The sequence below is a fragment of the Puma concolor genome, chromosome B1 (genome assembly GCF_028749965.1).
Source record: "Puma concolor isolate L17-30 chromosome B1, mPumCon1.1.hap2, whole genome shotgun sequence".
Taxonomy (NCBI): Eukaryota; Metazoa; Chordata; class Mammalia; order Carnivora; family Felidae; genus Puma; species Puma concolor.
The window spans coordinates 28,786,530-28,813,769 of record NC_141670.1 but is presented as its reverse complement, the minus strand read 5'-3'; the positions used below and the strand labels follow the sequence as shown (position 1 = coordinate 28,813,769).

At 39.6% G+C, this 27,240-nt stretch overlaps 1 protein-coding gene and 1 non-coding gene across 2 annotated transcripts in view; one reads left to right on the top strand and one right to left on the bottom strand.

Moving 5' to 3' along the window:
• Positions 1-4,368: 4,368 nt before the first annotated feature.
• On the bottom strand, positions 4,369-4,514 carry LOC112870068 (U4 spliceosomal RNA). The gene has a single exon (XR_003224459.1). It is a non-coding gene; the product is annotated as a U4 spliceosomal RNA (small nuclear RNA).
• A 9,531-nt stretch (positions 4,515-14,045) lies between these two features.
• The window catches only part of PPP2CB (protein phosphatase 2 catalytic subunit beta), a 34,816-nt gene continuing 21,621 nt past the window's right edge, over positions 14,046-27,240 (top strand). Inside the window, exon 1 of the mRNA XM_025933087.2 lies at positions 14,046-14,202. Coding sequence (XP_025788872.1) covers positions 14,101-14,202 — 102 coding nt within the window. The 5' untranslated portion in view covers positions 14,046-14,100. The remainder of the gene's footprint in view (positions 14,203-27,240) is intronic.

Genomic DNA, 27,240 nt, shown 5'->3' with positions numbered 1-27,240 from the left:
CCTGGCCCTATTCTATGAAAGTAGCTTTTCTCCTATAGTAGTAAATTTGGGGTGCTTTCACCCTGAATATCTAATCTTGTTATTCCTATATATTGGGCACCTTTGTGCCATTTCTACTTCAGGCCTTTGCCTCTCGCTCTCTATTTTTGGGGGTCAGCACCCACTCCTTATTTTGGGGTGCCCTTGCACCTCCCTATTCCTGGCACCTTTGTGCCTCCCTATTCTCGGGGTGTCTTTGCACCCCCCCTATTCTTGGAGTGTCAATCTGGTTTACCCAAACTCAGGTGTGAGCATTTTATGGCTTTGTATTTCTTTCTTTTTTAAAAAAAATTTTTTTTAATGTTTATTCATTTTTTGATAGAGACAGAGCATGAGTGGGGGAGGGGCAGAGAGAGAGGGAGACACAGAATCCGAAGCAGGCTCCAAGCTGTGAACTGAGAGCACAGAGCCCGACATGGGGCTCTAACTCACAAACTGCGAGATCATGACCTGAGCTGAAGTTGGACGCTTAAACGCACCCCATGGCTTTGTATTTCTTTATGCCTTGTTAACCCATTGGTGTAAGCCTGGGGGATTCCTAAGCTTATCCCCCACAAACTACTATGTACAAAACTACTGTTTATTGAAACCATTTTGTTTGGTGAACAGAAAGCCATGTTTTAAGCATTTTACATTCAAACATGATAGCTTCTTGTTTGTACATGGGTAATTAATCATATTTTGTTACATTTCTAGGAAATTGGAGATTTGGGGTTGGGATGTGCATTATAATTTTTCCTATTTAAAGAATTGGAAAATGGGCTCCTATTGTTGCAGAATGACCTTGTTTTCAGGTAAAGGTTACTGATTTTACCTCTATTTGGATCTGAAGAACAACAAAAAAAATTTTTGAAACAGTCACAAACTTATAGAAAAGTTGAAAAAACTTTTACTTTTGGGCTGTTTAAGGGTAAGTTACTGACTTGACGCCTCACCACTCCTTGAATACTTCAGTGTGTGTTTCCTATAAAGAAGGAAATTCTCCTACATAACAGTATGATCATTAAAATCAGGAAATTAACACCAATACCTTACTACCGTCGAATCCTTAGACCCCATGTAATTCTCACCATTTGTCCCAGTAGTGGGTCTTACAGCAAAAGGATCTAGGCTAGAACCACATATTGTATTTCATGGCCAGTTCTCTTTAGTCTGGAATGTTTCGTCAGGGTTTCCTTGATATTTATACCTTGACACATTGGAAATTTATAAATTAATTTATACAGTGTCCCTCAGTTTGAATTTGTGTGGTGTTTCCCCATGATTACATCTTTGGCCAGACCCCAGGTTTTCACGTTGAACAAACATATACTAAAAACTAATAAGCTAAAATGTAGACATAGGAATAAGAAATGATTTAAGTCCCAAAAATCACAAAAAGGAAAACAAAATGGATTTGACAACAGTTTCTATTCAAAGAACTTCACAGAGATGGCAGAATGAGGGAAATTACTTGACACAAATAAAACTAGGGATTAACATATACAACATACTCCTGGAAATAAAACAAAACAAGAATATTGAGCCTGCTGCGATTTGAACAGGCAAATCACAGAAGAGGAAGCCCAAATGGCCAACAAATGTATAATGAGATATTCAAACTAACTACTAGAGACAAAATGCAAATTATAATGAAATACCACTTCATACTCATCAGAATTGCAAAAAAAAACCCAAAAATCAGAAAGGGGGATAAGATCATTAGAGAGATAGGTCAACTATGGTGCATTCATACAGTGGAATACTATATATTAAAATTTAGGGGCACCTGGGTGGCTCAGTCAGTTGAGTGTCCGACTTTGTCTCAGGTCGTGATCTCATGGTTTGTGAGTTTGAGCCCCATATCGGACTCTGTGCTGACAGCTCGGAGCCTGGAGCCTGCTTCAGATTCTGTGTCTCTCTCTCTGCCCCTCCCCCACTCATGCTCTGTCTCTCTCTCTCTCAAAAATCAGTAAACATTTAAAAAATATTTTATAAAAAAAAAGTTAGAAGCGGGGCGTCCTGGTGGCTCAGTTGGTTAAGTGACCAACTCTTGATTTCGGCTCAGATCATGATCTTACAGTTGAGAGAGCCCCATGTCAGGCTTTGCACTGACAACACAGAGCCTACCTCAGATTCTCTCACTCCCTCTCTCTCTGCCCCTCCCCCACTCACGCTCTCTCTGGTCTCTCTTAAATAAACTTTTAAAAATGTTGAAAAGAAAACTTAGAAGCTAAATACAGTAATGGTCATCATTTAGTGAAGTTGGAAATAAATGCATAGCACAATTCAAATATGCACGTAAGACATAATACTGTATATTTTACATGGATAATTTAAGGATATGTATGTCAAATACATTAAAGAATATTGTTCAAAGGAGAGAAACGAGATCCTGAATCCAGGATGAAAGGGGAAAACAAGGATTTTGCACAGACATGTTGACAATGTACTGTAAAATAAAAGGATTAAGTATACCTATGCATCTGAGAATCAAAAGAAAGTGGGCAGCTAATTTCCACAGCAAACTATGAAAAGATATAAATTACATCCATGAATTTAAAAAATTATGTAACTATAGCAACTTTAACTACTTTTTAAAGTGTTAAGATGACAATAAGTTAAATATAGTTGTAACCAAAACAGTAAATGTCATAAGTTCACCTGTCAAAAGATGTATTAAGATAAAAACTTACTGTGTTGCACGGTTCCATAACTAATTCCATGACAGTAAATAGGTATATTGCAATTCATTTCAATTCTGACACTTAGCACAACCCCTACAAGTGAAGTGCAAAATCCTTCACAAGACTGTCCCCACTTCAGGCTGCAGCCACAAATTTCAAGTGTATCCCAAGCAGGCTACAAATTCAGGGGTTCCCAATGACCCTTTCAGTTTCAATAATTTGCTTGAACAACTCACAAAATTCACTGAAACATGACGGTTACAATTATAGTTTGATGATAAAGGATACAGATCAGGAACAACCAAACTAAGAAATGTGCAGAGAAGTTCCTTGCCAACGGATGGGTATCCAGAGCTTCTCTGCCCTCTCTCCATGTGGCACCCAGGCACCTCACCTCCCTGCACACCGATGTACTCACCAACTCGGAATCTCTACAGAGTTTCAATATCCAGAGTTTTTATTGGGGTTTTATTACATAGACATTTTAATCAAATAATTGATCACATGGTTGAGCTCAATCTGAAGCTCCAACCTCCTCTGAGGTCAGGTGGCCCAAAATTGGCTAACCTGTCATATGACATGTGTTTTGGGTGACCAATTCCCATCCTGTAGCTATTTTGGGGCCAACCATGAGTCACCTCACTAGTATAACAAATATACTCCTATCATACTCCTATGGGTCTGTTCAAATTTTCTGTTTCTTCTTGTTTCAATTTTGGTAGTTTATATGTTTCTAGTAATTTGTCCATTTCTTCCAGATTGCCCATTTTATTGGCATATAATTGCTTGTAATGTTCTCTTATTATTTTTTGTATTTCTGCTGTGTTGTTTGTGATCTCTCCTCTTTCATTCTTGATTTTATTTGGGTCCTTTCCTTTTTCTTTTTGATCAAACCAGCTAGGGGTTTATCAATTTTGTTAATTCTTTCGAAGAACTATCTTCCGGTTTCATTGGTCTGTTCTACTGTTTTCTTGGTTTTGATAGCATTAATTTCTGCTCTAATCTTTATTATTTCCTGTCTTCTGCTGGTTTTGGGTTTTATTTGCTGTTCTTTTTCCAGCTCTTTAAGGTGTAAGTTTAGGTTGTGTATCTGAGACTTTTCTTCCTTCTCTAGGAGGGCCTGGATTGTTATATACTTCCCTCTTATGACTACCTTTGCTGTGTCCCAGAGGTTTTGGGCTTTGGTGTTACCATTTTCATTGGCTTCTATGTACTTTTTAATTTCCTCCTTAACTTCTTGGTTAGCCCATTCATATTACGCCACTGTTGCATAAAAAAGATGTTATAAGTGGAAAGATAAACTTCACAGTTTAATATTGGACAAAGATTTACCAATTGTCCTGTAGAAAAGAAAACTGGTGATAATATTAACAATCAAAATTACATTAAGATAAAATTTGAGAGTAATAAGTTATTATAAAGTTAATATTATGAAGTCATAACATATTAATGTACTATATACAACATTAATGTGTACTTTTTTCTTTTTTTTTTTTTTGTTATGTTTTCTTTATTTTTGAGAGAGGGACAGAGTGCAAGCAGGGCAGTGGGGCAGAGCCAGAGGGGGAGAGAGAGGGAGACACAGAATCCAAAGCAGGCTCCAGGCTCTGAGCTGTTAGCACAGAGCCTGATGCAGGGCTCAAACTCACAAAACGCGAGATCATGACCTGAGCCGAAGTCAAACACTTAACGAATTGAGCCATCCAGGAGTCCCATTAATGTATACTTTAAATTAGAAAACCTTTTAATTAGCAATAATCGCGCCTCGGATAAACATCATTGGCTACGATACTGCCACTGCGCAAAGCTAGAAAACCTTTTAGGAAAAGAATTTTAAAAACCCAGAAATAGACAAAAAAGGATTATTATGAGAGATTTTTCACTTTATTGGCCTGTGATAGATTTAGTAGATTTAAATAAGGCCATAGAAGAAATGAAAAGATGACAGATAGATAGATAGATGATAGATAGTACTACCCAGAGTAACTTTTGCTTGTCTGGCTTTCTGTGTTATCAATGGCTTTTTGTGTAGAAACATGGAACATTTTCATGTGATTTAATCCCTAAGTATTCATTGACTCATAGATTGTTCCTGAATACTCTCAAATGTTCTCCCATGTTTTTATTTTACATTTATCTCCAAAGGCAGCTCTCAAAATCAGCATCTCAAGCACTTTCAAGTGAAATCTTTTGCTTCTGTCAATATTTAATATATTTATTTATTGTATTTAATTCTTATCCACAGTATCTTGTTTTTCTATGCTCACTGTTGTAAGACATAATCCCCGCATTAATGTCTTCCCCTTCGATTACTACTTTGTGGTCATTTGTATCCATTACTTCCATTTTTGATTACTTGGGGCCACTCCAGTTTCCAGTTTCCAATCATTCATAGCATTTGAATATATTTAATGTTTATTTATTTATTTATTTATTTATTTTTATTTTTGAGAGAGAGAGAAAGACAGAGTACAAGCAGGGGAGGAGTAGACAGATAGGGAGACATAGAATCTGAAGCAGGCTCCAGGCTCTGAGCTGTCAGCACAGAGCCAGACACGGGGCTCGAACCCACAAACCACGAGATCATGACCTGAGCCCAAGTCAGACACTTAACTGACTGAGCTACCTAGGTTCCCCGAATCGCTCACAGCTTTTAGATCATGACTCAGAGTTTATCTCAACACCACTTTTTAAATAATTTTATTATTTTTTAATTTATCCATTCTGAGAGAAACAGTGTGCACAAGCAGGTGAGGGCAGAGAGAAGGGGAGAGAGAGAGAATCCCAAGCAGGCTCTGCGCTATCAGCACGGAGCCCAATGTAGGGTTTGAACCCAAGAACCCTAAGATCATGATCTGAGCCAAAACCAAGAGTCAGGTGCTTAACTGACTGAACCACCCAAGGACCCCAATAATTTTATTATTTTTATTTATTTTTTTTTATTTATTTTTTTTTTTTTAGCGTTTATTTATTTTTGAGACAGAGAGAGACAGAGCATGAGCAGGGGAGGGTCACAGAGAGAGGGAGACACAGAATCTGAAACAGGCTCCAGGCTCTGAGCTGTCAGCACAGAGCCCGACGCGGGGCTCGAAACCACCGACCGCGAGATCGTGACCTGAGCCGAAGTCGGACGCTTAACCGACCGAGCCACCCAGGCGCCCCAATTTTATTATTTTTAAAATGAAAAATAATCTATACAAATTTTGACATTTACTCCCTACCTTGCCAGTCAGCATAAGCATTAATAAATGTACCAGTGTGTTTCTTAGTTACTCACCGTATTTTTACATCTAAATTTCTTTCAAGGATCATGTGAGAGAACATGCATAAGTGAACTTAGGGTAGATCTACCCTCTGTGTTTCTGAACACACTCGCCTTTGCCTACTCAACAGTCATTATCTCTAGTTAGAAATGCATTTCTTTGATGTTGACCAAACCCCAATTTTGTTCAGATAACTGTATGGAGAGCCCTTGAAATAGGGGGAAAATACATCCCTATTACAGACCTAGGGAATTATTCATAATTAAGCCAGTCATAGTAACCTAGTTTGGGAGAAAAATGAAAAAAGCACAAATGTAAATTAAAAACTCATCGAGATACCATTTCTCACCTATCATAGTGGCACAATTTTAAAAGCTTGACCAGGTACTCTGTTGGAGAAGCTGCAGGGAACGGGCACTCTCATACACTGTGGGAATGTTATGTGGTACAATCTCTGTACAGCAGAAGTTGTCGATATGTGAGGAAACTACATATGCCTTTGTAACCAGTAACCTTACTTTCAGGAATTTATCCGGATGATAAATCTCCAATAATATAAAAATGCAAATGTATTGTTTGTCATCGCAAAATTTGGGAAATTACCTAAATTCCCATTTAGGCATAGCTGAATAAACTATGTCGCATACACCAGTGGAGGACTATACAGTTGTAAACAATGAACACAATCTTTATGAACCAATGAAGAGTGTTTTCTGTGAAATATTAAATTGAAAAAAGCAGAGTACAAAAGAATACCTAACATATTACCTTTTGGATAAGAAAGAAGGGGATAAGAAAGAAAGAAAGAAATACACGCATATTTTTGTATAAAAGAACACTGGAAAAAGCAGAAAACAATGAAGCTGGTTACTATAGAGAGAACAGGGTGAAAGGGGGAAGGGAAAGAAGGACATTTTCCCAAATTCACCTTTCTGGATAAATTTTACTTTTGGAAGCTTGTGTAACGTTCTACATATCAAAAAGAAAATTAAATCAAGAAGCATGGGAGTAAAACTATAGGCAAGCAGATACAAAATTAATTGTTAAATGAATAATATACCCATACTGAAATAAAGAGTGGAGAGAGACCAAACTAAAGTAACTTGAACACAGCACTTTGGCTGTAAACAATTCTAAAAGGGATTTTATTGAATCTAAGATGTCACTGACTGTAAGATGGGATTTGATTTCAAATGTGTTACAGTATGAAAAAAAAAAAAAACAGTATCTTAGAATCAATGGATATGATATAATCTGGGAAAATGCATATTAGATGAATAATCCAGATAACTCAAGAGTATTAGAATAAGCACCAAAAACTTCCTTGGGCGTCAGGGTGAGGGCTCTTCTGAGGTTTATGATAAATAATAGTAGAGTATATGTATATTAGGGGAATGACGATTATTGTTTGATTGGTACAGAGTTTCTTTTTAGGGGTGATGAAAAAGCTTCGGAGGTGAGAGTGGTGAGAGTTGCCTAATATTGTGAATGTACTTAATGCCATGGAATTGTATGCTTAAAGATGGTTAAAATGGGGGCACCTGCCTGGCTCAGTCCATAGAGTATGCAGCTCTTGATCTCAAGGCCTTGAGTTCAAGACCCACAATGGGCAAAGAGCTTAATTTACTTTTTAATTTTTTTTAATAATTTATTGTCAAGTTAGCTAACATACAGTGTATACGATGTGCTCAAAGAGCTTATTTAAAAAAAAACAAAAAACAAAATCAGGGGCACCTGGGTGGCTCAGTCAGTTAAACATTGGACTCTTGATTTTGGCTCAGGTCATGATTTCACAGTTCATGGAGTTGAGCCCTGCATTGGGCTCCCCGGGGATAGTGCAGAGCCTGCTGGGAATTCTCTCTCCCTCTTTCTCTGCTCCTCCCCCCACTCACGCACCTGCATACTCTCTTTCTCTCAAAAATAAACATTTTGAAAAACAAACAAACAAAAAACACTCTAAAAATGGTTTAAGTGGTAAATCGTATATTTTACCACAATAGCAAAAATCACAAAAAAAATTATATTGCAAGGAGATCTATAGAAATTATTTGGGTATTGAAATAAACAATAAAGTATTCTTGAAATCTTGGGGCAGACGAGACTCTTTCAACAGATTTAAGCAAATTACTGACAGGATAATGACAGAGTATGACACAGATATTGGAGGCGGTAGGCTCCGGCTACCTAGCTTCATTTCCCGGCTCCAACTGAGTGACCTGGGGCCAGTAACTGATTTTCTCTCCCTCAGGATCCTCATTTGGTTAATTAGAACAGTAATCATAGCACTTACTTCATAGGGTTGTAATGAAGGGAACAAATAAGGTAGTAATTTAAGTACTTAGAGTACTGCCTGAAATAAATACTCTTACCACAACCAAAAAAATGTTTAAATTTTTGTATCCAAGTAACACACTTTGTAAAATATTTGAAATATGTATATCAGACAGTCTATAAATCGGTAATAAGGAAATTAAAAACCCAATAAAATAACGAACATTCAAGGGGCACCTGGGTGGCTCGGTCAGTTAAACTTCTGGCTTTGGCTCTGGTCATGAACTCACAGTCCTTGCAGTTGAGCCTCTCAACGGCTCTGTGCTGACAGCTCACAGCCTGGAGCCTGATTCTGATTCTGCGTCTCCCTCTCTCTGACCCTCCCCTGCTCGTGCTCTGTCCTTCTCTCTCCAAAATAAACATTAAGGGGCGCCTGGGTGGCGCAGTCGGTTAAGCGTCCGACTTCAGCCAGGTCACGATCTCGCGGTCCGTGAGTTCGAGCCCCGAGTCAGGCTCTGGGCTGATGGCTCAGAGCCTGGAGCCTGTTTCCGATTCTGTGTCTCCCTCTCTCTCTGCCCCTCCCCCGTTCATGCTCTGTCTCTCTCTGTCCCAAAAATAAATAAACGTTGAAAAATTCAAAATAAACATTAAAAAAAATAACAATGAACACCCAATTCACATACACAATCTAAATGTCAAAAAATATGAAAAATTGCTCAACTTCACTAATTGTCAGAAAAAATCAGATTATTTTCCACCTATCATTTAGTCAAAGCATAAAATGAGTAGTATCTGGATGTATCTGCCAGGTTTGTGTTTAGATGTAACAAAACCTCCAAGTGAAGCTTAAACAAATATGAAGCTTGTTTTTTGTTTTTTGTTTTCTCACTCATAATACGTTTGGAAATAGACAGTCCAGAGCTGCTATTCTGGTTTCTCATTGTCATTAGGAACCCAAGTTCTTTTTATCTTTCTTCTTAGCTACCCCTAACATGTGGTCTTTCATCTCTTGCTTTTTTTCTACTGGCTTCAAAATGGCTGTTCCATCTCCTACAATGAGTTCCAGGCAAGAGCACTTTGAGTTTACTCCCTTACAAGCTTTCCTTTGCAGCCCCTCTCAGCTACTTCTACTTATATCTCTTGCCAGAATTACACCACATACCCACTCCTAGGTATTTTTTTAAGCAGGGCATTTTTTTTACTCCAAACAGAATTGTACAGTGGATATTAGCTAGACTACAGCAATCTCTGCTATACCAGTGTTAGCTAGTATGAAAACTATGGTATCCAAATCATAATGACAAAAACTGTGATATTTTTATTAATAGTTTATTAATAGCAATGTGTAGTTTTTAAATTTAAATAAGGCATTTCCAATTTGACTTTATGTTTGTAATTTCATCATAATTGATGGAGATTCTGACACAGAATTCCCTGTGTCAATTTCGACAATATCATCTTCACATTCTGATCATCAGGTTTTTTTTAACTAGAAGTAAAGATACTTATTTAATCTTTTGAGAATTATGGTGGTTTAGAAGAATATTTTTTAGAACAATACAGTGTATAATTTTAAATGTAGCATAAAACTTCCTACAATATTACAAAATATAAATATAAATGATTCATATTAAAACCATTTAAATCAAGAAAATTATCAATATTTATATATTTTAAAAGAACCTAGAGGTGCCTGGGTGGTTAAGCGTCCGACTTCAGCTCAGGTCATGATCTCGTGGTCCGTGAGTTCGAGCTCCGCGGCGGGGTCTGTGCTGACATCTCAGAGCCTGGAGCCTGTTTCATATTCTGTGTCTCCCTCTCTCTCTGACCCTCCCCCACTCATGCTCTGTCTCTCTCTGTCTCAGAAATAATTAAACATTAAAAAAATTTTAAAAATTAAAAAAAAATATAAGAACCTAAGTTGTGTAAGAACAAATATTACATGTAATATTTTTTTCAAGTTTGTTTATTTTGAGAGAGAGAGCAGGCAGGGAAAGGGCAGAGAGAGAGAGAGGAAGAGATTGAGAATCCCAGGCAGCCTCCATGTTTGGCACAAAGTCAGACACAAGGCTCTGAACCCATGAACCATGAGATCATGACCTGAGCCAAATGCAAGAGTCAGACGCCCAACTGACTGAGCCACCCAGGTGCCCTATATCTAACATGTAATTTTTTTTAACGTTTATTTATTTTTGAGACAGAGAGACAGAGTGTGAGAGGAGAAGGGGCAAAGAGAGAGGGAGACACAGAATCTGAAACAGGCTCCAGGCTCTGTGCTGAAGCCCAACTCAGGCCTTAACTCCAGAACTATGAGATCATGACCTAGGCCAAAGTCAGATGTTTAACCCACTGAGCCACCCAGGCACCCGAACACGTAATTTTAAGGCAAAGGATCTGCTGAAGTCAATGATTTTAAAATTCTTTGATCAAAAGGAAAAAGGTAGGAACGCCTGGGTGGCTTAGTTGGTTAACTGAATAACTCCAGCTCAGGTCATCTTCTTGGGGTTCATGAGCTGGAGCCCCACATCGGGCTCTGGGCTGACAGCTCAGAACCTGGAGCCTGCTTCAGATTCTGTGTCTTCCTCTCTCTCTGTTTCTCTCCCCCCTCCCCCAGCCCTCTCTCTCAAAAGTGAATAAACTTTAAAAGAAACTTTTAGGGGCACCTGGGTGGCTCAGTCAGTTGAGCATCTGACTTCAGCTCAGGTCACGATCTTACAGTTTGTGGATTTCAGCCCTGCATCAGGCTCTGGGCTAAAGGCTCAGAGCCTGGAGCCTGCTTTGGACTCTGTGTCTCCCTCTCTCTCTGTCCCTTGCCCACTCACACTTTGTCTCTCTCTGTCTCAAAAATAAACATTAAAAAATTTTAATAAAAATGAAAATATTAATTAATTAATTTAGGGGCACCTGCGTGGCTCAGTCAGTTAAGCCTCAGACTCCTGATTTCAGCTCGGGTCATGATCTCACAGTTGCTGAGTTTGAACCCTGCATTGGGCTCTGCCCTGTGAGTGCAGAGCCTGCTTGGGATTCTTTTTCTCTCCTCCTCTCTCTGCCCCTCCCCTGCTCTCTCTTTCAAAATAAATAAACTTAAAAATTTTTTTTTAATTTTTCTAAAGGAAAGAGGTTGGCAAATAAAAACAAGAACATTTCTGGTAAACAAATTTAGAACTGGCTTGCAAACTTAAGATTAAATGCAGTTTTACATGGCGAGTAATTAGCAAGGATTAGAGGTTGATGGTGATTTTCTGCAGGATGAAACACACAACATATACATACATACATACATACATATGTGACAGAAGAAAAGTGCAAAGAAAGAAAGATGTTTAAGGATTATGGCTTTTATTTTTAATTAAGATGCCTTTACAACCAAAATACCAAAAACTGATATTGCACTCACCAAGTCTCCTGACTGGTCTGCCAATGTCCAGCCTTCCCTACTCCTGTCAGACTGCTGAGGTCATAGAACAGAAAGTACAGGAATGGCAGCAAGACAGACTTGGGTACTCATTCCTACTCCGCCAGTTATTACCTGTGTGACTTGGACGTGTTCTTAAACCCCTACGTATCTGTTTCTTTATGTGTAAAATGGAGGATAATAGGATTATTGGAGGATTAAATGAGAAGATACAAGTGAAATGCATGGTCTCTAGGAAGGACTCAAAAAAGCATTCGTTTTTCCTTGACAGCATAAATTGACTGAACTTTTCGGAAGCACTCTTTTCACAAACTCTCTTCCCTACCCCCAACTCTAAGAACATTCTCTCACATTAACTCCAAATACATTTGCTTGCACTTCAAGTACTTGCCTCCCCAAACACTATCCATGGTTCCCATTTCTCCTCTGGGTATGTTTTTCTATGCTCAATCCATTTTCTCTAGGAACTTTGAAAATAACCACTCACATTTGCAATCTGAGCTTTCCAGGTTTGGCTGAAACTCAGCCTCCTTTAAGCCTTTATAGATAATAGACTAACGTCCTCAGATACTGCAACATCTACTGCAATCATACACGTGTCCCTTCTCTTCAGTATTGTTTCATCACCTTTTCATGTTTTGTTCTTTAATGGGTCTAGTACTATTTACAAGTCACTTGAGATCAAGATTTCCTCCAGCCTGATTTCCCATCATATGACCTATTTCTGTTGAAAGAAGTAGCTTTCCAGACCACATTTCACACATGTGTTCTCTACCAAAAATAATAACAATTATATATGTATGTGTATATATGTATGTACATATATGTATGTATGTATATGTATATACATATGTGTGTGTAATTATGTATGTGTGTATATATATATGTAATTTTTTTCCTCTTCTCCAGGCAACTTCAAGGTTTTGCTTGGGGAGAAGGTGCAAACTTCAGTTCATATACCACCTTCCCTTATTAAAAAAATTTTTTTAAGTTTATTTATTTATTCTGAAGGAGAGAGAGAGCATGAGTAGGGGAGGGACAGGTAGGGAGAGAGAGAATCCTGAGCAGGCCCCATGCTGTCAGCGCAGAGCCCAACATAGGGCTCGAATTCACCAATCTGTGAGATCATGACCTGAGCCGAGATCACGAGTCAGACGTTTAACCGACTGAACCACCCAGGTGCCCCCAAATGCCACCTTCCAAAAGCTTTCTGTAACTGTTGCCCAGGAGGGAAAAGACAACTAACATGTTAACCCCTTACTGTACTATTGGATAGGCACTTGTAAATGTTTCTTCACAACCTGAAAAGGTAGACCTTACTGAGCCCTTTTAACAGATGAGGAATCCGAGGCTGGGGGAAACTGGATGCAAGAACACACCTATGAAGTTGGCAAAGCCAAGATAGGAAACTTGCCTTCTTCTTTCACTTGGGTTGAGTTGGCAGTAGTATGTGCCTTCTATATAGTCAGTATGGCTGTTTAGCACCTGCTGTACGAGGGATCTAGCAGTTAACAGTTGTTCAATAAATATATGTTGAATGTACAAATCACTAGAACTCAGGAAACACTGCAGTAAATGCAGTAAAGAATGCTGGAGCTGGAAGGGACACAGATTGTTGTCATACAGAGAATTCATGAAAGGGAGGCTTCAAGATATTAGGGTCCACAGCTACTTAGTTGCAGAGATAAGGCTAGACAGAATTCATTTATACACCCAATAAATATTGAATGCTTGCTATGGGAAAGTGCTAGACTCTGGGGAGACAATGCAGCTGAGGAAAGGCACAGGTTTCCCAATTCCTCTCCAGAGCGCTGAAACAGCCCTGCCGGAGACTAAGGTGGGTCTAAATTCCCAGAGAAAAGGATGTGAAGGGAGAACCGGAAGAGATTGGTCCGGACCCCAAGTGAGTAAGGAGAAGGGTAAAATAGGGGCCACCCTTGACCCCCACGGGCCGTTTGTCCTCCAAGCCACAAGGAGGCGCTGCAACCCTCCGCGTCCCTAGCCCCGCCGGCGCCGCCAGCTCGCCTGTTCCCGGCGGAAATGCCCAGGCGATGACGGAAACCCAGAGGGAGGGGAGAGAAAGAGCGAGAGAGGGGGCGAAAGAGCCGGGAGAAGCGGGCGGGCGGGCGTGAGGCGGCGGGTGGTTAGCCCCTGTAGGGTGTTGCGCCGAAGACCCGCGCCTCACTCCCCCCTAAACTTCCCTCGCCCTTCACCGACTCCCGGGGCGCGCAGCCGGGCGGGCGAGGGTCTCGAGGCCCTGCGCCCGGAGCCGCCCGCTGGCCTTGGGCGGGGCGAGGGGCCCGCAGCCACCCTCCCCGGCTCCCTCCTCTCCCGCTGGGAGCTGGCGGCGGCGTCGGCAGCGAGAGAGGGGAGCGGCGCCCGGGGTAGGGGTGGGTAGGGGCGGGGAGGGGGGAGGGAGGCGGCAGGGAAGGGGGATCGGGCCGCCATGGACGACAAGGCGTTCACCAAGGAGCTCGACCAGTGGGTCGAGCAGCTGAACGAGTGTAAACAGCTTAACGAGAACCAAGTGCGGACTCTGTGCGAAAAGGTAAGAGAAAAAAGAAGAAATGTGGGAGCGTTTGGCTGGGTTGGGGCGGCCCCTCCCCTCCCGGGCCTGTCCGCCCTGTGCCCCGCGTAGCCGGTCCGGGTCCCCGTCGGGCTGCGTCTCCCGGCTGGGACGTCCACCCGGGCGGCGGGACGGGCCATTCCATGACCTAGCTTCAGGGGGCCTCCCCGGGCTCCACCTCTCCTCTGGGCCCACCCTAGGGCCCCATCCGGAAGCTCACTTCGCTGGCCTAAGGAGTCCGGTGGAGATGGGCGGGGAAACATGGCATCAAGAATCCACGCCCTAGATTTTATTGGGGTCACCGCCGCTCTTCTGGGGATTACTGACCCTAACGTTTCACGTGGGGACTGGCGATCTCGGCGCTTTAGAATGCAGGCAAATTAATGCAATCCCATTTGAAAATGCACCGAAAGTTAACCTGGATGTTATTACTATTAATGAACTTTTTAGTAGACGTAGGAATTTTCTCAGGTGAATCAGGGCCTTTAAAAAAATCACTAACCTGGGATGTGTCACGCGTTTGTTTGTGGAGGGATGGCTGTAATGGCGGGCTGATGTTTTAAATAGAGGTTGACTGTGGTTGAAACAGATGGTGACTGGTCTTCGCGCTGAGTGGCCTTGGAAGCAAAATGTTTATTGTCAAAAACAAGACAGCATGTCTTAAGTTTGGCAACGGTGATTACTTGAAATGATGAATGGGAACGTGTTTTAGTGCACAATAACCCTTTTCAAAAAGTTATTTCCGTTTCTATTCTATCTAAAGTGTTTGGGTTTGTTTTTGTTTTCCCCCTATTCCAAAGAATAATAAAATATGCAGGTGGTTAACTGCTGACAGTTGTTCTTGATTGAGTGATCTTGGGCAACTTTCAGAATTCTGTATCCATTGTTTTCTTAACCACTGGGATCATTTCGCACTCTCCATTTTAAAGTCTGGGATTTTTCTTATTCAGTTTTTATAATCGAGACTAAATTTTCACACGTTTTTATGTAGAAAAAGTCCTATAGGAAAGAGTAACAAAGTTATTTATTCTTACTGCTGTGGGGTTTGTATTTTTAAGGCATAATCTGTAAGAGTTGTTTGATCATTTTGTTTGGAAATTAGGACGCCTCAGAAATGCATTGAAGAAGAAAATAATAGGGCACTCTTAAAATTATGCAACTTAACGGATGGAGGAGTAATAGCTAATAATCTAGAACAGTGTTTTTAACAAGTAAGGTTGCCAAGGACTGTTATGTATTAAATAATTATAACTCTTAACACGGGAGAATTTCTGTAAATAGAAGTGCCAACCCAGTGGTGTTTTTTTTTTTTCTTTCTGAAACAAACATTACTTATAGCTTCAAGTCGACATTGTTTTCTTATTTGATAGTCTATAATTTCACGAGTCTTAAAATTTCCATTTTAAATTGCTCTCTCAAGGCCTAGTGTCAACATTCAATTTTGAAATACCTAGTTTTGAAATTAGTTGAGTCGGTTAACCCTGCTGTGAGTATTAGATACAGACTTGAAGTTGTGAACAGAGTTGGTGTTGAATCAGTTTTTCCCTTTGACTAAAATAATTTTAAGATACGTTTATAGAGAAGAGTATTGTACCACTTCCCAATCACACTTAAGTCACTTTATTTTATTTTATTCATTTAAGTAATTTCTACATGCAACGTGGGGCTCCAACTCACCACCCCGAGATCAAGAGCCACAGGCTCCCCCTGAGCCAGCCAGGCACCCCTCAATCACCCCCTCAATCACGCTTCAGTCTTAATCATCTGAGGAAGTTTTCTGTATTTGTTAAGAGAGATTATTTGTACTTAAGCACTTAAATAAATTGGACTACAGATCTCTAGGACCTTATAGGCATATTTAAGCTTATAAATTCCTCACTCTTTTTAATTTTTTTTTATTTTGAGAGATAGCGAGCACATGGGCAAGAGGGGGAGGGCAGGGAGAGAGGGAGACAGAGAAACCCAAGCAGGCTCCATGCTGTCGTCACGAGCCCAGTGTGGGGCTCAATCCCATGAACCATGAGATCGTGATCTGACCCGAAATTAAAAGATGCTTGACTGAGCCACCTAGCTACCCCACTACTTAAAAAAAAAAAAAAAAAAGCTCATATCCAGTAAACATGAATTTTTAAGTGAAAATAACCCAGCCTTTTATCTGTGGCCTCTACCCCTTAGGTGGAATTGCCAATGGACTGGAGAAGTGTAATATAGTATTTCTTTCTCACCACCCTTTTGAGCAATGCTTAGTATTACAACCCTCTCATGGCCACTGTGGTATTTCTTGGTGGCATATGTATTCTGTCTTCTAACCTTAGTCTTTGGTTTCCACTTTATATCTCTACCCCTAACATTCTTTTTCCTGACAGGTGTGCTATTTACTTACAATGAACTCTGGTAGTCAGCATATCTGAGTTTAAACCCAGTCTCATTGCACCTCTAATTCCTTTTTTGTAAGACAAGAGTAACATTAAAATACTACCCGGATAGGGGCGCCTTGGGTGGCTCAGTTGGTTGAGCATCCGACTTCAGCTCAGGTCATGATCTCACGGTTTGTGGGTTTTAGCCCCGCGTTGGGCTCTGTGCTGACAGCTCAGAGCCTGGAGCCTGCTTCAGATTAATTCTCTCTCTCTCTCTTTGACCCTCCCCTGCTTGTGTGTGTTCTCTCTCTCTCTCTCTCAAAAATAAATAATAAACATTAAAAAAATTTTTTAAAGATACCACAGATAAAGTACTGACAAGCAAGAAGCCCTCAGTGAGTGAATCTTAGAAAAAGCCAAGTAAAAATAGCCATTTTATCTTGTTTTATTTTTTATTTATTTTTTTAATGTTTGTTTATTTTTGAGAGAGCACGCAGAGAGGGAGACAGAGAATCCGAAGCAGGCTCCCAACCAGGGCTTGAACTCACTAACTGTGAGATAGATGGTGACCTAAGTCGAAGTCAGAAGCTTAACTGACTGAGCCACTCAGGTGCCCCCGTTTTACCGCGTTTTAAATCTGTCATCTCATTTTCTTTTGGGAAAAGATGCAAATTAAATAGCTGTGTTGTTGTGACTGTGTTGATGTGAGGTTTTATGTGTAGTGGTTGTATAACCCTGAAAAATATAGTTTCTGTATTTCATGTAGTCTCTGTTATCTGAAGCACAAAGTACTAGAATTAGTAACAATTTTGTGAAGTGACTTTAAACTCCTTGCCTGGTCTACTTAGTACTTCCTCTACCTGTCCAGGTCAAGAATGGCAGGCATAAAGAAGGAATATAAAAGAAAAATAAAATGTTAAACCTAGTTATACAGACCATCTTTTGGTTCAATTCTTTGTGACTACATGGTTTTTTGTTTTTTGTTTTTTAATAGGAATCTTTTGGAGTCTAATGAAAATACTCTATAGGACATTGCTTTATATAGTGGTGATTTTTTTCCCTCAAAATTAAATTCCTGTTGTAATTCAGGTTGCCTAAACACTGAAGGAGTCAGCTGAAATTGAAACCAAAGTGGGACTGGTAAAAGCCCTATTTTGAGAGAATGGCAAAAGTAAGATCCATCCATCCAAAAGTAAGGCCACCCAGTGCCAAATGGGGAAGAACTACAAAAGATGTGGTCTGGCCTTCCAGGTTCATTTTTGTATAGAAAGAAAATTGTTTGCATAAAATAGTAAGGTACATCTTCTGAGAGGACTAGCTCTTAAATTAACAGTCCAGCTTTTGAAGCCAATTGCAAATTTGACTAATGTGCATAGAGAATCAGTTTCTGTGATTCATTTCTGCAACAGCAGTGTGTACAGTAATTTTAAAAGATAGTATGCCTGGAGAGCCAGTCTGGCGCTGTGCAGGACATTGTGTGACTAGAACTATATTTAATTCTTGGTAGCATCTCAGGAAGAGAAACTTTTTAGGCTCTTTTATCCAGTAAGCTTTATTTTATACTGAAGAACCCGGGCAATGATACTGTAAGTAGGTAAGGAGATTTAGCTGTGTGCTAGCAGATCTTTATTCTGATGATTACAAAGTGCCTACTTAGAAAAATTTTGAGGCTTGGGGCACCTGGGTGGCTCAGTAGGTTAAATTTCGGACTCTTGGTTTTGGCTCAAGTCATGATCTCACCATTTGTGAAATCGAGCCCCACAGAGAACAGGCTCTGTACTGACAGCAGGGAGCCTCCTTGAAATTCTCTCTCTCCCTCTCTGCCCCTCCCTCTCTCAAAATAAATAAGCTTTTTTTTTTTTGAGGTTTGTGTAGGAGTGTAAATATGTAAATCTTATGTTAAACTAATGGATATGTTTCTGGGTTGTGGCCTCAGCCTTGAAATAAACAGAAATATCATTAGGATATTACTTACCTCATTAATGTGAAATAGTGTGCTTAAATTCCTGAATGCTTAAAACCATCTTAATGAAGATTAGAGTCTCATAAAAATGAATGATTTTTGTGAGCAAGAAAAATCTCTTGGATTACTTTTTTCTTTGATAGGTTGTAGCTAAAAAATAGTGGTCTTAGTAATCAGCCTAACTGGTGCTTCATTTTAACTTCTCTTAAGCTCTGGTGGTCCATTTGATAGAGTCTAAAATGCAGTGATGTAGAAAGTAGCTCCTTCCCTTCTAACTGTAACACAGAATGACCTCATTACAGTGGACTATGAGGTTAAAACCCAATTTTGCTGACCGAACCAGTCATTTTCCCTGCTTATCTAAGCCAGCCTCTCATAGCAGGCAGGTAAAGAAACTAAACCAAACTAGACTAGCACGAAATGCTAATGATTAGAAAGCAGACTTTTTAAAATCAGTTCATTTCTCAACTCTATATGATGTGTAAAATCATCTCTGTAGGTAGATAAAATGAAGATGTCTACATTACATATTTTTTTCGCATGGAATAGTTTTCTTTGTAGTAGGTGCCTTTTATTCTAATGTGAAGAGCCTGTATGAATTTTTTCTTCACAGTCTTTTCTTCAGGATAAATACTATGAGGGACTTGCTGAATGAAGTCCTTCTTTGGTAAAAGGAAACCAAATACCAGAAGTTGAAGATAAAATTAATGCCAAAACAATTGCTGTGTTTTAAAGTGTATCTGTTTTCTGAACTTAGTTCTAAGAATGGCATTAAAATCATAGATGTAATCTATTGCGTGTAAGAATTTGAGTCTACTTTAAATAGGAATTTTGTTTTGAAGTGATTCCCTTATACTGATTCTTCTTGATGTAAACATAGTTAAATGTGATCCTAATCTTGGTTCTTTAAAATAACTTATATAAAGAAATATTTTCTTCCAGACTATTCCTTTACTAATGATTAAATCTTGTCTATGCTTCTTGTATCTTTTCAAGTCTAAATTTCTTTAATAATCATATTAATCTAGGGAATGAGGTCAGTTTATTACAGATTTGGTTTCTTTTCTAGGGAATGGTGGGGAGCTCAAGCCTAGACTTGGTTTGCTGTCTCTTATAGTCTGGGACAGTTGATTATGCCTTGCAAACTGCCCTTTTTTGAGCAAGAGTTAAATGATAATCTTGAGGTACAGTCTAAGATAAGTGACTTGCACTACAATGGCATTGTGATATAGCACAATGAAAGCATGCAAAGTTCCATTGAAGATCTGTTAAATAATAATTTATACAAAGGCAGTCATTTTATTTTGGGAATAGGATGGGAAGGTGAGATCGTACCCTCACCTCTTCCATCTTATATGAAATATTTTTTGAAGTGACTTTTTAGCATGTAATTTTTTTAATGTGCCAAAGTAATATGTAGCCTATTCTTTAATTTTTCTCTTTTCATTTCTAGAGAGGAAAGTACTTACAAAGTGTCTTCTACTTTTGAAAGATTTCCCACACGACCTAGATAAGGAGCAGAGTTGGCTCTGCAGTCTTGCCTTTGCTTTAGTAGCAATAGAGACACTTCTTCGAGAAATGAGAAAGAAAAGAAAAGAATGGTCGAATAAATGCTGGCATTGTATTTTTTATACCATAGATTCAGCAAATTTTAGTTGCACTCCTGTGTGCCAGATGCTGTTCAAAGTGCTGGAGATTCAGCTGTGAACAGAAGAGGAGACTGATGATAAACAGATTTAATAGAATGCCAGACGGTGGTTCTTGGTAGGAAGAAAAGCAGAGGATAGAAGGGAGTGATGGACTTGAGCTTAGGAGGCTCTTTGAACAGACTAGTCAGAGAAAGCCTAGCAAATTATTCATTAGATGATTTACTTTTGTGATCTGAAAGTGTGTTGCAGGAGTTAGAGGGCACATTCCCAAGACTACCCTCGTTTTTGACACCAGTTACACGTCCTGTGGGTTCACAGCCGCTCTCTCAGGTTCAGTAATTCACAGGAAGGCCTCACAGAATGTACTCATGATTGCAGGGAAAGAATACAGATTAAAATCAGCCAAGGGAAGAGACACACAGGGCAGAGTTCAGGAGGGCCTGATGTCTTGTTTCCAGAGGCAGAACTGGCACCGGATCACCCAAAGCCCTCATCGTGAATCACCTTGTTAGACTGTCCAGTGGTCACAGCCCCCAGGCAAAGACACTCTCATGAAGCAGGACATTCTGGGGCTTAACAGTCACCTCCCAGTAGGCAAGAGCAGATGCCAGACCTCTCTTTGGGGAAGGTTCTTAACATATACAGATTTTTACTTCGTAACAAATTTTAGGTGACAAGAACTTGTAATAAATAATTAGGGGGAAAATAATGCCAAAATACATGAAGAAAACATGGGTAGATTTATCAGAATCTTAGAGTGTGTAGGATATGAGGTATTTTCCTACAAATTGAGTTGGTATGTTCTTTGTTGTAATTTCATAACATTTTCTTTTCTTGATTCTGTAAACTCTGAAAATGCAGAATGTTGACCATTTAATGTTTAAAATATTCTTTGCCTATTCTTGTAATTTTTACTGGACATTTTAGCATTTTTGTGTAGTCAGATGGTTCAGCTTTTCCTTAAACTTTGTACATAAGAAACACTCGGAAAAGAAAAAAATTCGGATTCCTTAATTCCATCCCAGAAACTGATTATATTTTGGCATGTCCAAAAATCTGCATTTAAAAAAAAATATGTATTTTTTTTAATTTATTTATTTTGGGAGAAGGGGGTGAGGCTCAGAGGATCCAAAGCAGGCTCCAGACAGCAGACAGCCCCATGTGGGGCTCAAACCCACAAACCATGAGATCATGACCTGAGCCAAAGTGGGATGTTTAACTGACTGAACCACCCAGGTGTCCCTGCATTTTTTTAAAATGTTTATTTTTGAGAGATTGAGTGAGTGGGGGAAGGGCAGAGAGAGGGGGAGAGAGAATCCAAAGCAGCCTCCACACTGTCAGCACAGAGCCTGACGTGGGGCTCAAACTCACAGACTGAGATCATGACATGAGCTCACATCAAGAGTCAGATGCTTAACCAGTTGAGCCACCCAAGCGCCTCTACCTTAAGTTTGGATCAGCTACCAACATTTTTTCGTTTGTGTTTTCCATGTTGCAAGATGTCTCTGAGAGCTTCTTTACTGAGATTTTTGCCAGCATCACTTCCTCTGGGATATATTCATTCTCCTCATCACAACCACTTTCTTCATATATGTCAATAAGTTTCCTTATTTATTTATGTCACTATTTATTTTCTAGCTGCATATTTAGAGCCTCTCCAGCAGCAGCAGTATCCATATCTCATAGACAGCCATTTCTTTGATATATTTTTTTATTTGAATTTTATCGAGTTTTACCACTTTTCATTTCTTTGCTGCAGTTTCATCATTGTTGACCAAATCCTTCTTTTTGAGTATCCATTTTTGTAAAATGTCACATGAGTTTATTGCTAGAAGATAAGGAGGCAACATAGCTGTACATTTTGCTCTCTGGGTGTAAACCTAGTAACAAATGTGCTATGACCCATCCCTTAAAGTTTTGAAAGAAGTGATGTGATTGTTATTGATCGTGATGCTGCACCTCTTGCTTATGTAGTAACTTGTATACCAGCAGCAAAAAATAATAAAGTTTATTTATTTTGAGAGAGAGGGAGAGAGCACATGAGCAGGGGGGGTCAGAGAGAGAGAAAGTCCCAAGCAGGCTCCTCACTGTCAGCAAAGAGCCCAAAACAGGGCTTGAACCCACATACCATGACATCATGACCGAAATCAACTTGGACGCTTAACTGACTGAGCCACCCAGGCACCCTGCAAAAAAAAAAAAAAAATTTTTTTTTAAGTAGGCTTCACACCCAGTGCAGAGCCCAGCATGAGGCTTGAACTCATGACCCTGAAATCAAGAGTTGGCTGCTTAACCGACTAAGCCACCCAGGTGCCCTAGCAGCAGAATTTTTAATTACAGTAAATATACTGTGGTAACTTAAATTTGAACCTTGTTATTGGGGGCCTAATTTAACTAAACCATGGTGACTGAAATTCATGCATATAGGAACTAATACAAACTGAGAATTGCCTGTATTAAAGAGAAATTATTGGGGTAGGATTCATATCCACTAAATAATTTTTTTCTAACCCCATTGGGCTACAGCAGTATTTCATACATTTTCGTCACCCCAAAAAAGAAACTCTGTGCCCATTAGCAGTTACTCCCCATTTCACCCTTCCCCCATCCCTTGGCAGCCACTAATTTACTTTCTCTATAGGTTGTCTCTATAAAATGTCTCTATTCTAGATATTTTATATAAATGAAATCATGCAATATGTAGTCTTTTGTGTCTGGCTTTTTTCAGTTAGCATAAAATTTTCAAGATTCTTCCATGTTGTAGCACTATCAGTACTTCATTCCTTTTATTGGCTGAATAAATTTGTATCATATGGATATAGCTCCCTGGTTGTTTTTATAATTAAGTTCTTGCCATCTGGATTTTTTTTTTTGAAGTTTAAAATTTTATTTTTCAGATTTAAAAAGGACTTTTTAAAAATTTTAACACAGAAATGTAGGGAAAAGAACACAAATGCTCTTCACTGTTGCACCCACCTTCCCCAACCACTGCCTTCCTACCTCAGAGACAAACATAGTTTTCCAGACCTTGTTCTTGAGAGGCAAAAAACATCTGTTGGGGAGGGGAGTGTTTTTGGTATAATGTTATTATTAAAATGGGATCATAGATATAACATCGTAAAACTTTTTTTACTGAACAATATATCATGACCTATACGCATACACATAACTCATTCTTTTTATTTCAACAGAGTATATGACTTATTTTTATATGTGTTTCCAGGCTTGAAATTGCTTGGCAAACAGACAGATTGACTGTTGCTGAGCTGAAAGGAAAAGTTCATTTCCGTGTATTTAAAAAAAAGTCAGCTGTCATTTATCATTTATGGAAGAAGCTTGTAACTATATGGCTAAAGTCAAAAACACAAGAAATAGCAAGTGTTGGTGAGGATGTGGAGAAAAAGGAACCCTTGTGCACTCTTGGTGAGAAGGTAAATTGATGCAACCACTGTGGAAAACAGTATGAAGTTTCCTCAAAAAATTAAAAATAGAATGATCATATGATCCAGTAATTCCACTTTTGAATATTTATCCAACGAAAACAGAAACACTAATTCAAAAAGATATATGCACCCCTATATTTATTGCAGCATCATTTATAATAGCCAAAACATGGAAGCAGCTGAAGTATCCATCAATAGATGAATGGATAAAGAAGATGTATGGTATATATGCAATGCAATATTACCCAGCCATAAAAAAGAATGAAATCTTGCCATTTGCAACAATATGAATGGACCTAGAGGGTATAATGCTAAGTGAAATAAGAGAAAAACAAATACCATATGATTTCACTCGTATGTGGAATTTAAGAAACAACAACCAAAAGAGACAAAAACAGACTCTTAAATACAGATAACAAATGGGTGCCTGGGTGACTCAGTTAAGTGTCCGACCGGCTTAAGGTCACGATCTCACAGTTTGTGGGTTCGAGCCCCACATCGGGCTCTGTGCTGACAGCTCAGAGCCTGGAGCCCGGTTCGGATTCTGTGTCCCCCTTTCTGTCTGCTCTTCCCCCCACTTGTGCTCTGTCTCTCAAAAATAAACCATAAAAAAAGATTTTTTTTTTTTTTTAAAAAAGTGATGATTACCAGAGGGATGGATGGGGTAAGGGCATGGGTGAAATAGATAAAGGGGACTAAGAGTACCTTGAACATTGAGAGATGTGTAGAATTGTTGAATCATTCTGTTGTACCCCTGAAACTAATATAGTACTGTATGTACTAATATAGTACTGTATGTTTGAATAAAAAATAGGTCAGATGTCATTTATGGAAGAATCTTGGAACTATAGGAGGACAGGCACCCTGCTTATATTAACTTAGGTCTGTAGGATTTTTAACTTCATTTAATCTCATCTCTTTCATAGATCAGTCTGTTCTGTAGCCTTAAGATGAATTTACCTATGTTTTAGAGCAAATTATTTATGTGTAAATAGAGGGGAAAGAAAATTTGCATACTGACTCTGCCAAAACCAAATACAGTAACTTTTCATTAATATGGGTCTGGTGATGAGCACCAGCACAAAAACAGAAATAGAATTTCACCTATTGGACAGGGGAGATTTTAGTACATTTACATACTATGCGTTCCTAAAACATGGGTAGGAGGGAAAATATTTTTTTCCTCCTATTTTATATAAACATCATTCCCAAATTTTTGTTTTCTCAGTTCTCTTCCTAAGATAGACTTGGTTCATAGCAGCAAGAAAGAACATGTCTTAAATGGGTGAGAAAGGAAACCAGTTTAAATGGATGGGTATACAGCATTCCATGCAGCAGTAACAGCTTCCTGCCAAGTGGCATTTACCATCCCCACAGTCCTTCACTTTACAGGTTTAAACTTGGTCTTATCTGTGTCCTAGAGATATTAAAGTTTGGGTGTTAAATCATATTAAAAATCACTCGTGGCGGGGGGGCGGCGCCTGGGTGGCTCATTTGGTTAAGCATCCGACTCTTTATTTTGGCTCAGGTCATGATCTCACCGGTTCGTGGCTTCAAGCCCTGCATTGGGCTCTGCGCTCAGGCAGTGTGGAGCCTACTGGAGATTCTGTCTGTCTGTCTGTCTCTCTCTGCCCCTCCCCTGCTTGCGCGTGCTCTTTCTTTCAAAATAAACAAACTTAAAAAAAAATCATTCATGAGAATTACATATACAATCACAGGTGTATAAAAAGAGTCGACATAGCAGTCCTGAGACCACTATCTGTAGAAAGGCCTCATTTCAGGGGCGCCTGGGTGGCGCAGTCGGTTAAGCGTCCGACTTCAGCCAGGTCACGATCTCGCGGTCCGTGAGTTCGAGCCCCGCGTCGGGCTCTGGGCTGATGGCTCAGAGCCTGGAGCCTGTTTCCGATTCTGTGTCTCCCTCTCTCTCTGCCCCTCCCCCGTTCATGCTCTGTCTCGCTCTGTCCCAAAAATAAATAAAAAAAAAACGTTGAAAGGCCTCATTTCAGAGTTGCCCTTGTATGGAGTCTGGGAACTTGAATTTGGGAAGGGTTCCCACCATCCCATTACGAATGGCTCACCTGTGCCTAAACTTTGTATGCAAACAGTATGATTTATGCTGAGCACGTGCTTTCCTCACTTTGGTATATGCTTGGCAAGAGGGTGCCTGTGTGACCAACTCCCAATTACAGATCTTGAGCACAGAGTCTAATGAGCTTCTCTGGTAGACAGCATTTCACACTTCTTGTCACAGCTCATTGCTGCAGGCATTCAGGTACTCTGAGACTCCCTTGGGAGAGGACTCTTGGAAGCTTGTGCCTGATTTACTCAGGACTTTGCCCCCATGTGCCTTTTCCCTTCGCTGAGTTCACTTCGTATCCTTATGTTGTAATAAAATCTAGCCATAAGTGTGACTATATAATTGAGTTCTGTTGGTCTTTGTGAACCTGTGAACCACCAGGAAACCTGGGGATGGTTTGGGGGGGCCCTGACACACAAAGGTTTTTACATGGAGAATTTTAAATATCAGGTGAACTGTATATACTTCTGCCAGTCCAGCACATGATTTCCCTGTAGGCAAGTCAAAGTGATCTTACAATAATATCACTTGGTGAGCCAGGAATCCTGAAAGAAAGGGTGTGAGTTAAAAATCAAGAGTGTTTAAAACATCAGGGGATCTATACAATGGAGATTAAAACTGAGAGGTGAGGTGGATATCACACTGGCCTGAGAAGTACCTTCTTCACTACTATGTAGTGTAGACGGAGTATTGCTGTATTATTGTGAAACATAGATACATTCTATATCATATCTTAACTCACCAGGTAGTTTTGTGAAACCTGTGCTGGGTTAAGATAACCGTATATCCTTAAAAGAACAATTGACTTAGATAATACTTGTATTTTGGTGCTTTTTATTTCTATACTTAAAGTAAGACAGTAAGTGATAAGGGTTGCATATCAAGCAGAATTTTTCAGAGTTGGAACCATCAGTCGAGTGTTGTTTTTTTTATTTTTTAAATAATAGTAATAAATAGAAGACATCAGCTCCGAATGAACATTCTAATGATTTGTGCTGTTCAGTTTGATTTTTCTTTTCCTGAACATAATTGGGAAGCTGTCTTGTGGAGTAAAGTTGGTTAAAGTTTCTTTCATTTGTGATTTTAGACATTTTTGAGCTGTTTGTCAGACCCATGTAGATGATTGATAATTTAAAATTTCCTTCAGTTGTAATTGGAATTACACCTTTTAGTGACTCGACCCTCATTCTGTTTGCATGCCGTTGATGGATTGGGGCAGCAGGGAACGTGTGTCTCAGCCAGTGAGCTGTAGCAGAGTGGCTGAGTGGGACTTCTGAGGAAGTTTTCTAAGATAGATAGACTAGGCTAGCATGTACTCTTTAGTCTTTTGTCCCTTTGCCTTCTTGCTGAAATAGGGCACCAGATACAGTGACTAGAGTTGCACCACCAGTTTGTGACCATGAGTTGACAATTGTGTTCACTGCAGATCACAAGGTAGGTGGAAAGAGTCTGCTGTCCTGGTGACCCTTGAGAAGCTGCACCAGTCCAGGATGCCTACCTCCAGGCTTCTTCTTAACGTGACAAAAATAAA